This window comes from Abramis brama (genome assembly GCF_963993115.1).
Source record: "Abramis brama genome assembly, chromosome: 23".
Lineage (NCBI taxonomy): Eukaryota > Metazoa > Chordata > Actinopteri > Cypriniformes > Leuciscidae > Abramis > Abramis brama.
The window spans coordinates 478914-495000 of NC_139985.1; the positions used below are offsets into that span (position 1 = coordinate 478914).

The 16087-nt window shown below is 42.0% G+C and overlaps 1 protein-coding gene across 3 annotated transcripts in view; it reads left to right on the plus strand.

The window, feature by feature from the left end:
- Positions 1–2631: 2631 nt before the first annotated feature.
- The window catches only part of LOC311074817 (nidogen-1-like), a 29202-nt gene continuing 15746 nt past the window's right edge, over positions 2632–16087 (plus strand). The window contains exons 1-8 of one of the 3 annotated variants that reach the window (XM_084101715.1): positions 2632–2916; positions 6744–7052; positions 8160–8392; positions 9181–9488; positions 9567–9707; positions 10263–10514; positions 12975–13175; positions 14391–14624. In XM_084101715.1, coding sequence (XP_083957841.1) covers positions 2725–2916; positions 6744–7052; positions 8160–8392; positions 9181–9488; positions 9567–9707; positions 10263–10514; positions 12975–13175; positions 14391–14624 — 1870 coding nt within the window. In that variant the 5' untranslated portion in view covers positions 2632–2724. The remainder of the gene's footprint in view (positions 2917–6743; positions 7053–8159; positions 8393–9180; positions 9489–9566; positions 9708–10262; positions 10515–12974; positions 13176–14390; positions 14625–16087) is intronic. The other 2 variants (XM_084101714.1, XR_014604371.1) reach the window with 2 other exon arrangements.

The following is a 16087-nucleotide window of genomic DNA, read 5'->3' on the forward strand; positions in this document are numbered from 1 at the left end:
GGAGAGAGAGAGAGAGAGAGAGAGAGAGAAAGAGAGAGAGAGAGAGAGATAGACAGGGAGACAGAGGCAGAGAGAGAGAGAGAGAGAGAGAGAGAGAGAGAGAAGATATATATTAGCATATTAGAAGATTAAAAAATTTTATCGCTATGTTTATTTTCATGCAAAAAATATATATATTTTTAATTCATTTATTATTATTATTATTTTCTTCTTTTTTTTTAAAGCTATGTGAATCTGATTCTGAGAGAGAAAGAGAGAGAGAGACTCTGTCACAAAAAGAGGGAGGAGTCGCCTCGACTAATCAGTGATGCGCTCACACACACACACACACACACTAGAGATGCGCGGATGAGTAACGTCACCCGAATCCGCAGCCAAAAACAAATCCTCCACCCGCCACTCATTTCCTCTGATCTAGATATCCGCACCGATGGTCAGATTACTATTACTCTTCAGTGTTGCGCGTGATGATGATGATGATGATGAGACCTTCAACACTCGGCGCCCCTCGAGGCTCGAGCTGACGCGCGCGCCTCTCTGATATAGTATAAACCATTAAGATGTTTTGCATTGGGACATTTTCATGACAATTAAGCACATTTTCCCATTTAATTCATAAGAAAAATGGATAAATATTAATTTTCCAAAAATCAAAACCAAATATAATCTAATATGTATTTATTTGTTTTGTGCAGAAATATTGCCCGTTCTCGTCAGATGCTGCTGGTGTAATGATGTGATTGGTTAGTAATGTCCCACGTCACCAGCAGAGGGCGGCAAGAAAACATGCTCAAATCAGCATCTGATGAATATGTAGAAAAAGATAAACGTTAACAAAAGCTGATAACAACATGATTTATGAAGTTTGCTGAGATTGAGAGGCTGTTGGCAGTGCAGATCTGAGATCAGATCAATAACTCGAGGAATGTTAGAGCTGTTCTGGGAGCGTTTACCGCACTAGTGTCAGAGTTAAACACACATTCCTCTAGTTTTCTGCAGATGTGTAGCTGTGAAACACAATTGTGCGTCTGCGGAGATCCAGCTGACAAAAACATGTGCTGAATCTTTGAGCAATGTTCCCATTATGTTTCTGAATTATTCTGAATGTTCTCGGAATGTTATTTAAAATGTTTTTAAAACATTTTTACATTAAGGAAACATTCAATTGTATCATTCTTGTAACATTAAGGGAATGTTACTTTTGAATCTCAACGTTCTGAAACAACATTTAAAACATTTAAAAAAGTCCAACTAAAAAATTTCAGAAAAACGTTCCATGAACGATGTATAAATAATGTTTCTGTGCTAGTGTTTCGAGAACATTATTAAAGACCAGATTACTTTGAACAAGGGTTCTATTTATTGAAGCTTGTTTCCACCACAGAATAAAACATTTTAAAAGATAATTGTGATTTTTTATCTCAGTTTAACTCGCAATTCTGACTTTTTTTCTCGCAATTGTGGCGCACAATTTATATCACGCACTTCTGATCGTATCTTTACTCAGAATTGTGAGTTAAACTGAGATAAAAAGTCAGAATTGTTAGATAAACGTGGCAGAGATATGCAGAAATGTATCATATCAATTATCCATTATGAATAAAATTGATGACACTCCAAATCACATTTGTAAAGGGTTATGAACAGTAATCTGATAATCTCTGCTGGACTCAGAAGGCAAATGTAAGGGTTTGTAAGTGAGAATAGTTGTTTGAGTTTAAGTGCCCTCAGAAGTGCACTGACCCTCATGAGGCCTCCGGCGGAGACGGTTCACATCTGGACACACACACTCACACACACACACACAGAGCCTTTTGTGTTTCACTAACATGCCTTAGAAAAGCAGTGAACTCCCGCACAAACATGGCGGATAGTTAAAAAAAAACTCCATTATTTTTTGTTCCATCACGTTCCAGTCTTTTGTTTTCGCCACAGAATAAAATATTTTAAAAGATAATTGCGACTTTTTAACGAACAAATGCGAGTTTATTTCTCGCAATTCTGACTTTATAACAAACAATTCTGACTTGATATCACGCAATTCTGAGATAAAAAGTCGCAATTACCTTTTTTATTTTTTATTCTGTGGCGGAAACAAGCTTCCATAAGTTGCTGATTTTGTAGACACAACACTTAAGTTTATTTTTTAAGTAGTTGTGAAATTTAAGTGAAAAATTACGATAGAATCAGTGTTTTGTCAATGTGCGATCTTCGCAAGAAAACCGCTAGTTCAGCGCGCTGTTGCTATGGTTACCGCAACCCTACTTTCGCGCCAGATGAAAATATCGCTGACACACTTCTGAAACTTTTAGAAACGTGTAAAATGTCCCTTATATGTCGAATTACACCACTTTTGCATGGTTACTCAAGATATTCTCAGTTCAAGACTTGACACGTTTATTTTTGTATGTAACGTTAGTTGTGAAATGTAAATTTCTAGCGGCGATCGTTCTAATAGTTGCTGTTGCTGTGGTTAAACACGGGCTCTGACACACTTGCACAGGTATTTTCTGAGGACATAAAGGAAATGTTTGTGTGTAGAATTAAATGATTTAGCACCCCCACCTCAGCTTTTGTTCTCGTGCTCCGGGGGGTCAGTAATGTAAATGATTCCTCCATCAACTCCGCCCTCCACATGAACTCTCTCTCTCTCTCTCTCTCTCTCTCTCTCTCCTCTGGAGTTCCTCATCTCACAGACCCGTTATAACCGCGCACAGAGGCTTCATGATGGTTCTGGTGAGCAGTGTGGGGGTTCTGGTTCTGCTAGTGTCGGTCCAGTGTCTGACCCGGGATCAGCTCTTCGATTACGGGATCCGATTCGGCGACCGGATTCTCGGTTCCGGAACGGATTCGGTTCAAGCGCTCGAGCTGGAGCAAACGCTCTACTTCTTCAAAGGAAACTTCCATAAAATATACGTGAGTAACTCAACTTTTGTTGCATTTTAAATGCAGTGTTAATACAATAAGCAAAAAATATTAGTGTTCGCTCCTCTAATATTTCCAAAGATTAGTAAATAATTTTAATAAACGAAACACTTAATAGTTGTTACTTAATTGCGTACGACATGTTCATTAATTGAATCGAAGAATCAATGAATGAAGTGAAATCGTACAAATTGTCCTCAAGATGAAACGAGATATTTCTATACGGTCGATTATGAAACCAGTTTGATTATGATTTTCAGAGATTTGCAAAAGCAAATCTGCTGATCTGCAAACTTTTTCTAGTTTACAAAACCAGCAAATTAAGGTTTTAGGCAAAGCAAGTTTATTTATACAGCACATTTCATACACTATGGCAATTCAATGTGCTTTACACAGAAATGAATTAAAATCACATGATAAAAGTAAGGAAATTAAGATAAGATTTCTCTCTCTCTCTCTCTCTCTCTCTCTCTCTCTCTCACACACACACACACAAACACACACATAAACACACGCACGTACACTCTCTCTCTCTCTCTCTCTCTCTCTCTCTCTCTCTCTCTCCCTCATACACACACACACAAACTCACACATAAACACACGCACGTACACACTCTCTCTCTCTCTCTCTCTCTCTCTCTCTCTCTCTCTCTCTCTCTCTCTCACACACACACACACACACACACACACACAAACTCACACATAAACACACGCACGTACACACTCTCTCTCTCTCTCTCTCTCTCTCTCTCTCTCTCTCACACACACACACACACACACACACACACACACACACACAAACACACACATAAACACACGCACATACACTCTCTCTCTCTCTCTCTCTCTCTCTCTCTCTCTCTCTCTCTCTCTCTCTCTCTCTAAATATTTACTCCAGGTGTCTTTTCTGCAGTGATCTCCCTATAATGTGCTCATTAGTCATGAATGTTTAGATATTTAACCAAACTTTTGTTTAACTTTTGATATTCTGATGAACCTCCAGAAGTTTCAGTATGTTGGTTGATTTTCTAATCATCTATCCAGAAGCCAGTTATCACCCAAAACCAGTGGGCAGTGTGTTTGTTGAGATGTTTCTCGGCTGAACAGACTCTAGGAAAGCCTCCAGCTTCTGGTGACGTAGAGCTCGAATCTGCCGAAGCAGTCGCTCTTTATATCCCAGCTGTCTGTGGTTTATCTCACATCTTCCTGTAGGAGTGATATATAATATATTCCATATGGATGAATCCCTCCCTGTGTTTGCAGTGGGAACTCATGGGAAGGATCGTCCCTGTTGTTGCAAACTGACTCAAGAACGACTTCATGAGCAGAAATGAGAAACACTAGCTCTTAGACACAGAAGTTCTTGAGTGGATCAGTTCTTCAGGAGACAGACGTGCCTTTGTGTGATTGTGTTTTTCCCCGTGGATGAAGTGTAGCCCGAGGCTGATCTTAGAAGCTCTTCCTCCTGTCCTGCTGTTCTCCATTCACTTCCTATAGCATTTACATTCCTGACGGAGATTCCCAACAAAGGTTGCCATGTTACCTGGTCGAACACAATAAGAGTTCGGCGTTAATCCAGGGTCAGGATTATGAGTTTTCTTCGGTCAGTTTGAGTTTATTGTGCGTCAACAACAAAAATACCTTTTTCAGTTGAAAACGTTTCTCTGGGGTTTAACCCTGTGAAGCCTGACATATCAAATACTAGACAGGAAAATCACTTTTTTGAGTTTATTTAGAAAAATTATTGAAAATATTTTTTAAAAGTTTGCATATGTGTTTTATGTTGAGTATCATATTTGATGCATCAAGCTTTTATGGCTCATATATTATGATATAATGAGAATATGCTGATCAAACTGAGCAAAAATATTTGATTTGCTGCAGATGATGATATTTAAATGGACAGAAAGTGATGAAATTCTGATAAAATGCATATGAATATCAATATCTTCCAATAATATGTCTTAGAAAGATGATATTTAAATGCTTAGTTTTATGATCTGTATTTTAAAGCATAATACTATGCAATACAACGATGATTGAAAGATGAACAAATAACCCTTCCTCAAAAGCCTGATGATCATATTTGATACTCGTGATTTTTATAATAAATGATGATGATAATCAAGTAAACCTGCTTCAGTCCAGCTGAAATATTACTAACAATATCAAAGTTATTCTTGCGTTTCCTTGATAAAATCAGTGCAGATTGACAGCAGAAAGACTCGTGAAGCTCGAGCTGAAGGAGGACGTTTGTACAGTTACACTGAAAGACTTTTACTGGATAAAAGAGTCTAAACTCTCGATCAGACACAGAAGCACTGGAGGAGATTGAGTGAAAACATCATGTTGATCATATAGAGGTCTATAGGGTTATTCTCCACCGGGTCAGTCTGTTTCTGGTTTGCAGGTGGAGGATGTGTGTGTTTCTCAGGGTTCTCTCTCTCTCTCTCTCTCTCACACACACACACACACAGCTGTATGGTCAATCACTCTCAGATCTCTCATTCTGTGCTCAAGCTTCTTCCCTTCTTCCATGAAGCCAAGAGTCATTGTTCATTTGGAGCTGCGCTGAAGTTTAGAAGTGGATCTCAACTTGTTTGACTTATTATCCACAAAAATATTCAATATTTCACTTCACGAAACCCAAGATAAGTGTGTAATGCTTTAAGCGTGTGTTCTGTTGGCGTTTCTCCAGTCGATCCGTGTGTTTCTCGTCTAGATCCGGCAGCTGCTCCAGTCTCTCATGCAGATCTTCAGCTCTAAAGCTCAGGGTTATCAGCGTTTCTTCGTAGTTTTTGGCACTTTTGGCTTTCTTTGAGGTTCGAGATTCCAGGAGCCACTCTGGACTTTGTAACAGAACTATTATTTGTTTAGTTGATCTCTCGAGTAAGACATGGAAGAGCTTCTCCTCAGGTCGAGCAGCTCCCCTGCCGTTTCACTTGAAGAAGCTCGTTAAAGAAAAGCTCATACACACACAAACACACACACTTTAAGTGGCACAACAGCCTTTCAAGTGCGACGACACCCCAGATCCCAGAAAACACGACTGCTGGTTTACGAGGCGTCGGATGAGACGGCGTGTCTGTTCCTGCAGGGAAACATCCGATCCTGTGCCGTGTGTGTCGTTCGCAGCACAGACGCGGATTTAAACGGGGATTTAATGGAAGAACAACTTTATTTACTAAAAGAATCACAAGCCATTGATTTTCTTAAACTAAGCTAAATGTAGGCTATGCTTGCTATTAAAATTGGCAACTTTTGTAAGAAGAACACATCAGTTTTTACAATCGTTGATCATTATGGCTTGTTTTATACCTTATTGATTCTCGTGCTTTAAGTTGCTTTCTTACAATATACAAGAATATGAAAAGCTTTTTAATTGCATAAACAAATATGCAATTCTTTTTTTATTGCAATATGCAAGAATATGCACATTTTTTATTTCCAATGTACAAAAATGTGCAACCTTTTTTCTTGCCGTGTGCAAGACTATGCAGTGTGTTTTGTGTGTGTGGTGTGTTCTGTATTCTGCTCGCTAGATATGCATGTTTTTAAGATTTTTCACCTTTTCACATCTCCTCAACAAGCCACATGATGAGAGGTATTGTTCCTTGAAAGTGTTTGGTGTTTGTTCAGATGATCAATTCTAACAGTCATCCTGTGCATTCAGTAAAACAGAACAAAGGTTTGTTTGCCAGGATTATAATTTAATCTCTGTGTTTAAAGTGCTAAAGTGCTCAGCTTGCATCTAAACTCTCGGAACAGATCCGAGCTGGCTTCCTCCGTCCGGCGTGCTGATGTTCTGCTCTCCGTAGGTCAGCACTAATGGCTTCGTGTCTCTGGCCGAACCCAGCGATGAGTCCGAGTACCTGGGGAAGATGCCGGCCAGCTTCGGCATGATTGCAGCTTTCCTGGGAGATCTGGACACGAGCGACGGCGCCGGATACGTTTACTTCCGGCAGGAGACGAGCCCGGATGTTCTCCGCAGAGCCGCAGATCACATCAGCCAAGCGTTTCCCAATGACGATGGGATTGATCCCACTCACGCCATCATCGTGACCTGGGAGAACGTGTTGGCTCAGGGTCAGCGAGGAAGAGGACGAGGAGATGGACTTGAGTTAATGGTACGTCCCTGAAATCTGAATGTTTTGCAGTTCCAAGCGTTAGTTAAGAAGTCAAGCCGCCTTTATTTATAAACCGCTTTTTGCAGCACTGATTGTTTCAAAGAAAATAACAAAGTTAAAGGATTAGTTCACTTCAGAATTAAGACTTCCTGATAATTTACTCGTCTCCATGTCATCCAAGATGTTCATGTTCTCTTTCTTCATTTGAAAAGAAATGAAGGTTTTTGAAGAAAACATTCCAGGATGTTTCTCCATATAGTGTCTTCAATGGGGTCCAACGGGTCGAAGGTCCAGATGTGAGTTTCAGTGCAGCTTCAAAGTCTCGACACGATCCAGTCGAGGAATAAGAGTCTCATCTAGACAAACCAGCGGACATTTATAACAAAAAAGAAACATTTATATACTTTTTAACCACTAATGCTGGTCTTGCTCTCGCTGTGATGCGCCACACATTACGTCATCAGGTTGAAAGGTCAAGCGTGATGTAGGTGTAAGAACAGACCCAGTGTTTGCAAAGCAAACGTGCAAAGACTGAGTCAAACGCCATTTACAAAAAATACATAAATAAAAGGTAAAACAACAATGTCAGACGATTTTGAAGTTGGAGGAGAAAATGAGATGAGAGTTTTTCGCCCTACTCTACATTTCTGAACCGGAACACGCGTGACCCTTCGTCACAGCTAGTGCAAGACGAGCATCTGTGGTTAAAAAGTATATAAATGTTTATTGTTTTTATAAACTGTCCGCTGGTTTGTATAGATAAGACTCTTATTCCTCGGCTGGATCGTGTCGAGACTTTGAAGCTGCACTGAAACTCACATCTGGACCTTCGACCCGTTGGACCCCATTGAAGACACTATATGGAGAAACATCCTGGAATGTTTTCCTCAAAAACCTTAATGTCTTTTCAAATGAAGAAAGAAAGACATGAACATCTTGGATGACGTGGAGGCGAGTAAATTATCAGGAAATTTTAATTCTGAAGTGAAGTAATCCTTTAATGTTGCAGAGTGAAAGTAATTTCATCTCTACAGAAGATAACCATTACTCAGCTCACAACACAACATGTTTAGCATGACAAATACTGCTTTCAAACTTCTTCTGCAGAGAAATACGTTCCAGCTCGTTGTAGCAAACATGGACTCGGCGTCGTACGCTATCCTGCTGTATCCCGAAGAGGAGACTCAGTTCAGCTCCTCGCTCATAGATGATGAAGACGTGCTGGTCGAGGTCGGGTTCAGTGAAGGCTTGGTGCCGGGCTGGTTCGGCTGGGCCAAGACTCAGGGCTCTTACTATCGCGTCACTGAAGACAGCGAGGAGTCGGTCCGCGCTCTCGCACTGTAAGACATTTTACACACAGTTCTGTGGGTCTCATTAATCAGCAGGTGCAGTATTAAAGCGGTACTATAATGCCCTTTTCACAGGATGTAAAATAAGTCTCTGATGTCCCCAGAGTGTGTGTGTGAAGTTTCAGCTCTAAATACCTCACAGATATTATTATATCATGTTAAAATTGTCACTTTTTGAAGGTGAGCAAAAACACACCGTTTGTGTGTGTGTGTCCCTTTAAATGCAAATGAGCCGCTGCTCCCGGCGCAGGGGGCGGAGCTTCAAGAGCTTGTGTGAGTGTGTGTGTGTTAGCAGCTACGATTACCTCACACACACATACTGAAAATTTCAAAAACGTTTAGCCTTTTATGTTCAAACCGGAGTCGGACGATGATGGAGAGACTCTAGAAGTGACGTGTAGAAGCAACAGGACATTTCTGAACGGTTAGTTGATGAGTTTATGCAGCTGATGTGGAGTTAAGGATCTTCTAGTCATTGATTAGCATATTCTGTCTTGATAATCTATAAATCGTGTTCAGGGTTTATGTAAATTTGAGGGTTGGTGATGTCACTAACCCGTGGAGAAGCTCACTGTAGTCTCTACCAGCCGTTTGTTGTAGTTCTTAAAAAGTGATTTCTGTAAAAGAAAATCTCTCCCTTTGCTTTGAACTTTTGAGTGTCGTAACTGCAGATGTTGTTTATGCTCAAACAGCAACATTACACACTAATTAAAGTTAAAAAAGTGAAATCATAATCAACCACTCCATTATTGTTTGCAACTCCTCTCCAAACTACTCAGGAAGACAAACTCGGGCCGGCCTGGCGTTTGGGTCTTCGAGATCGGCACGTCTCCGTTGTTCAGCTCCATCGTGCCCGGCATGGTCACAGAGGTCACCGAGGTCACAGAGGTCACCGAGGTCACAGAGGTCACGGAGGCCACCGAGGTCACAGATCTTCCGTATGAAACGCTCACGTCCCGTCCGGATCCGATCTCCGAGTCCTCCACCCCTGACGAGCTCCAGTACCGTTACGTTCCCCCGCAGAACCCGCAGAGCCGGCAGAACCCGCAGGTTCTGATCATCGATGAAGACGAGCTCAGCGTCGAAGGTCAGGGGAAAGCTGTGGCTACACTGTGTAACTCTTATGTTTCATACATACGTATTAATATATCTGTTTTTATTTCAGTGTTTTCCTATAACTACGAGACGTGCTCCAGCAACAAGCACAAGTGCTCTGCTTTCGCAGAATGCCGAGATTACGACGACGGATACTGCTGTCACTGCAACCCTGGTTACTATGGCAACGGCAAGGATTGCGTCGCTGAAGGTGCGTTGAAACAAAGCTGCAACCTTCCCGTGTCCGGGTAATAAGCGGGATAATGCACATCCAGCCGGTTGTTATCTCAGAATAAACCCCCTTCAGGTGTGTGTGTGTGTGTGTGTGTGTGTGTGTGTTTGTGTGTGTTTGTGTGTTTGTGTGTGTGTGTGAGAGAGTGTGTGTGTGTGTGTGTGTTTGTGTGTGTGTGTGTGTGTGAGAGAGTGTGTGTGTGTGTGTGTGTGTGTGTGTGTGTGTGTGTGTGATGGGTAGGTTTAGGGGTCGGGTTAGTGTAAGGGGACAGAATATAGTTTGTACAGTATAAAAACCATTACGCCTATGGAGAGTCCTCACAAAGATAGTAAACCAGACGTGTGTGTGTGTGTGTGTGTGTGATCTCAGAATAAACCCCTTCAGGCTGATGAAGTCCTGATCCTGATCACCCTGTGGGATTTATTCTGAGATAAGAACTGGCTGGATCTACATTATCCCTTACATATAAACTTCCATTCTGTGCATAAACACCCATGAATCCCTCAATGATGGCGCTGTCGTCCGAATCCACAGGGAAACCGCAGCGGATGAACGGGAAGCTGAACGGCAGGATCTTCGTGGGGAATTCTCCGTCTCCGGTGGAGTTCTCCAACAACGACCTGCACTCGTATGTGGTGGCGAACGACGGGCGAGCGTACATCGCGGTGAGCAGCGTCCCGGCTAGCGTGGGAGCGTCGCTGCAGCCGCTGCCGGCTCTGGGAGAGGCCATCGGATGGGCCTTCGCGCTCCAGCAGCCCGGACACCACAACGGCTTCAGCCTCATCGGTAACACAGGGGACACACATCAGCGTTACACAGCCTGACCCACAAAACTCTCACGCATTCAACAGCTAATGCTATTAACTATATTATTATTAAGATTAAGTTAATAATATTAACTGTAACATAAAATTTGACACAAAATTAATTAATTAAATAATGATAAATATAACTATAATGATAACTATAAATATAACTAATGATACCTATAACGATAACTATAACAACAACTATAATGATAACTATAACGATAAATATAATAACTTTAACGGTTACTATTTCAATAACTATAACTATATAGATAACTAACGATAATTATAAATATAATGATAACTATAACGATAACTTTAGCAATAAGAATAAGGATACCTACAACAATAACTATAACAATAAATATAACTATAGCGATAAATATAACGTTAACTATATCAGAGTTCACACCATCGCTCGATCTCGTTCTGTTTATTATAAGTTGATGTCGTTTATGTCGTCTGTCTCTTTAAATGCTGGCGCTCTTGAAGCAGGATGGATTCTGATTGGCTGTCAGTGTTTTTATCATTTATCAGCTGGATAAAATAATTCCAATGATTTCATTCCTCTGTGCCATTATCATTACAGTAGTGCCGTGGACTCTGCTATGATTATAGAATTAGAATTATTATTAAATCTTTATAGTTATAGTCCTCTGTGTGAACGGGCCTTAATACTGAAATTATTCGGCAACGTTATTATTATTTGTGACTGAATGGATAAACTGTTGTTCCTCATGGAATCTCCTGCTTCTCCTTCTTCTTCTCTCTCTGCATGATATTAACTCTCAGGCCTTTCCTGTGAGATTGATCCCTTCGGGCAGGCACTCTTCAGATTTTGGTAGCCCGAAATTAATTTTACTAGCAAATATAAAAAGACTACAATTTTTAATGTAGAATATTGGTTAGGAGTCAAAACAATGAATCAAAAACCTTTTCAAAACACAAATATCAACAAATATGCATCTGGTTCTAACTGAACTGAAATGTGTGTGAGCAGTGTGGAACATGAATCAGTGTGTGTCTGTGGCTCAGCCCCCAATGAGGGTATGATACAAAATAAGTAACTCTTTAGTTTAGGGTCTAATACTCACTATTAACTTGTTTCATTAACATGCAGATGGCAGGGTTTTTTCATCACTGAGGTCCCGAATGTGAGTTAGACTAGTCAGGGGGGTTCGGGGGCACCCCCGAGAAAATTTGTATTTCTCTGATCTACATATGTGCATTTTAAGATGTTTTGAAGGCCCAAAAAAAAGGATAACAATAGCTTTAAAACCATGTAAGTGGGCAGCTGATTATTTTCTCTCCTCATCAGCATCACTCCTATGTGTGAGCACTTAACCTCATAAAAAAATAAAAAAAAACCTTTCCCTTTAAAACCTCAGTTATCGGGCTTATGCTACTCTGAATAATGCTTGAACTTCGTATTTTGAGCACTTCTTGCGTTGTTGTTGTTTTTGCCTCTTCATGATGACTCGCTTAATTTAGTCCTAATTTGTAAGTCGCTTTGGATAAAAGCGTTTGCTAAATGACTAAATGTAAATGTATTCTCTTTGTTTTTCTCTTGCTCTGTCTCTTCCCCTCCTAAAGCTGAGCTTTGACTGATATAGGCTTTTCATTTTTGTCTGTCAGTGAAGTAAACAAAGGGTCAACTGATTGATTTATGAATCATTTTCTCAGATGCATTAATTTACTGAAAGCTGCCAGGAAAGCTAGGTAGCCTAACTAAGTTTATTAAATTCATTCACAATATGTTCACATTCATTATTGATCTTATTCCTAATACAGGGCCGTAGACAGGGCTTTATAATCAAAGAGATCCTACATTTAAGGTTATTAGGGGGTTCAAATTTTTTATTTCTCTGATATGTGCATTTCAAGACGTTTGAAGGCCAAAAAAGGATAAGAAATAGCTTTAAAACCATGTTAGCTGGCAGCAGATGATACCTGCTCTCACTGCAAAACCAATTTCCTAAGGGATAAATAAACTCGAACTGAACTGGCTACAAATTGTATATTAATTCTCAAAATGTACACATTCATTATTAATCTTGTGCCTAACATGAAAACGGCTTTGTTAATGCTCTGTTAATGTCCCCTCACAATGACAGTAAACTAATTGTCACATTACATAGGCCTATTTTCAGTTCAAAATGGCGAAATTCGACAAAAGTATATTCATTTGCCTGATTATTTTTGTCATTCGTTTCACATTTATGACCTAAAAAAGCTGTCAAATATGAAATGTTTAGTTTAGCTACTTACATCTCATCTCGCACTCGACCGTAAACTGAAGCGTCGAGTCGCTCTGAAAACACAAAAGCCCCGGGACGTCGGGCAGGCGATTTTGCGAGCCCTGGATCTGCAGTGGAAACACATGCTCAGGGTCAGAGGTCAGAGGTCACTGACCCGTCTCCTTCTCTCGTGTCCACAGGAGGAGTCTTCACTCGCCAGGCCGAGGTCACGTTCCTGCCCGGCAACGAGAAGCTGAGCATCGTGCAGGAGTTCGGCGGCATCGATGAGCACGATCACCTGCTGGTCAACACACACCTGGACGGCCGGATCCCCGAGGTGCCGCCCGGAGCCACGGTCCAGATCCCCGCGTACAGCGAGGTCTACCAGCACTCCAGCAACCGTGAGGGACCCGCATCTCTACACATTATTCTGACACCAGATATCAGTTTTGATATTTTTTACTAGTGTGTGCAGGACACTATAGTTCATTTGTGTAAGTGAGGAGATAAAATAAAGTAAACTGAGACATATTATACCCAAAAATTCTTCACACAGTGACTACCAGTAAAATTAATAAAAATTTGGAATAAAAAATTAGTGAAGTTCACAACGTAATTTCGGGAGAAGTGAACCCAATCTAATCTTTCAATTAAAAGATGGATCCCCTTGCTCCGGCACCAGCTGTTCTGGCTCCAGCTCCACCTCCACCTTCCCAGCTCCACCTCCACCTTCCCAGCTCCACCTCCACCTCCCCATCTCCACCTCCCCAGCTCCACCTCCGCCTTCCCACCTCCCCAGCTCCACCTCCCCATCTCCACCTCCCCAGCTCCACCTCCGCCTTCCCAGCTCCACCTCCACCTCCCCAGCTCCACCTCCACCTCCCCAACTCCACCTCCCCAGCTCCACCTTCCCATCTCCACCTCCCCAGCTCCACCTCCCCAGCTCCACATCCACCTGCCCAGCTCCACCTCCCCAGCTCCACCTCCACCTCCCCAGCTCCACCTCCCCACCTCCATCTCCACCTCCCCAGCTCCACCTCCCACCTCCCCAGCTCCACCTCCCTCTCCACACCTCCCTCTCCCCAGCTCCAGCTCCACCTCCCCAGCTCCACCTGCACCTCCCCAGCTCCACCTCCCCACCTCCATCTCCACCTCCCCAGCTCCACCTCCACCTCCACCTCCTCAGCTCCACCTCCCACCTCCCCAGCTCCACCTCCCCTCTCCCCAGCTCCACCTCCCTCTCCACACCTCCCTCTCCCCAGCTCCAGCTCCACCTCCCCAGCTCCACCTCCACCTCCCCAGCTCCACCTCCCCACCTCCATCTCCACCTCCTCAGCTCCACCTCCCACCTCCACCTCCCCTCTCCCCAGCTCCACCTCCCACCTCCCCAGCTCCACCTCCCCTCTCCCCAGCTCCACCTCCCTCTCCACACCTCCCTCTCCCCAGCTCCAGCTCCACCTCCCCAGCTCCACCTCCCACCTCCACCTCCCCTCTCCCCAGCTCCACCTCCCTCTCCACACCTCCCTCTCCCCATCTCCATGATTTTGCTAATGAATGCCTGTATTTGAGTTAAAGGAAGTTGTTTTCTAATGCCTGTATTTCTGTGATGTTCTCAGTGATCACGTCGTCGTCGCGGCGAGAATACAGCGTTAGCATGCCTGACGGTAGCGTGCGCACACACAGCTACCTGTGGACCCAGAGCCTGCGCTTCCAGAGCTGTCCACAGGGGGCGCTCTTGCTCACGGACCCCGGACGCCAGCAGCTCAGCGTCGACCAGATCTTCGTCATGTACGATTCCAGCAACCAGCTGATCCGCTTCGCCATGAGCAACAAGATCGGCTCCGTCCACAGTGAGCAAACTTACACTCTCCACACTGATGATTAAAGCACACGCACAATGTTCAGCATCATTACTCCAGTCTTCAGTGTCACATGATCCTTCAGAAATCACTCTAATATGATGATCTGATGCCCAAGAAACATTCATTATTATTATCAGTGTTGAAAACAGTTGTGTACAATTTTTATCCAGGATTCTTTAATGTATAGAAAGTTGAAAAGAACAGCATTTATTTTAAACAGAATCTTTTGTAACATTATAAATGTCTTTACTGTCACTTTTGATCGATTTAATTCATCCTTTGATGAATAAAAGTATTGATTTCTTTTATTCCTTTCCCCCCAAAAAATAAAATAAAAATTCTTACTGACAATTCTTACCGTTCTAACTATTGAACAGTAGTGTTTAATGTTACAAAAGCTTCTATTTCATCAAAGAATGACAATTCTTAACACTGATAATAATCATAAATGTTTCTTGAGCATCAAATCATCATATTAGAGTGATTTCTGAAGGATCATGTGACATGTGAGTAATGATGCTGAAAATTCAGCTTTGATCACAGGAATAAATTACACTTTACTGTATATTCACATAGAGAACAGATGATTTACACTGGAATAATATTTCACAATTTTACAGTTTTTTTTGGTATTTTTAATCAAATAAACGCAGCCTTGGTGAGCAGAAGAGACTTCTTTTAAAAACATTAAAAATCTCACCGATCCGAAACTTTTGACTGGTAGTGTATATTATTCACATATAAAACAGCTGTTTTCTATCATTTTCAGCATCATTACTCCAGTCTTCAGTGTCACATGATCCTTCAGAAATCATCTGCTAAATGAATAAATGTAAATGTAGTATATCTGTGTGTGAGTCGATCGCAGCTGCTAGTGAAGCTCGTGTGTGTGTGTGTGTGTGTTTATCTCAGTCTCCCGCTGATGTATATCACTGTGTGTGTTTATGTGCTCCATGTAAGCGGATCCGAGTTAAAGCTCAAGAGCACGAACATCTGCCAGATCCGTGACGAGTCGGTACTTCAGTGCCGGTTTTTAGGTTTAGTTCAGGGTAAACTCTGGCAGGCCCAGATGTGCTTCTTCAACACACATCGTTTCCAAGCAGAAAATCCTGATGTTAATGTTTAGAATATCTTAAAGTCTCCCTGTGGTGAAAATCCAGATTTTAATGTTGATTTTAAAGTCGACTCCATTGCTGAGTATTTCCTCCTTAAAACTGCAGTGAACCAAAGACGGTCTCAAAAACACGCTTTGAAATCGCTGGTGTTTCTGACGTCACAAACTACCTTGTAACCAATCAGATCAACGTGTGATCGTCAACCAGTGGATCTCTGAGCTGAGTGAGTGAGTGGAGGCGGGGCTCATTTGCATATTCATAGAACCGCGCATACTAAATGAGGCAAGGGTGTCGAGTTACACTCAAGCTGTTTTAAGACATGAAGACATTATTTTC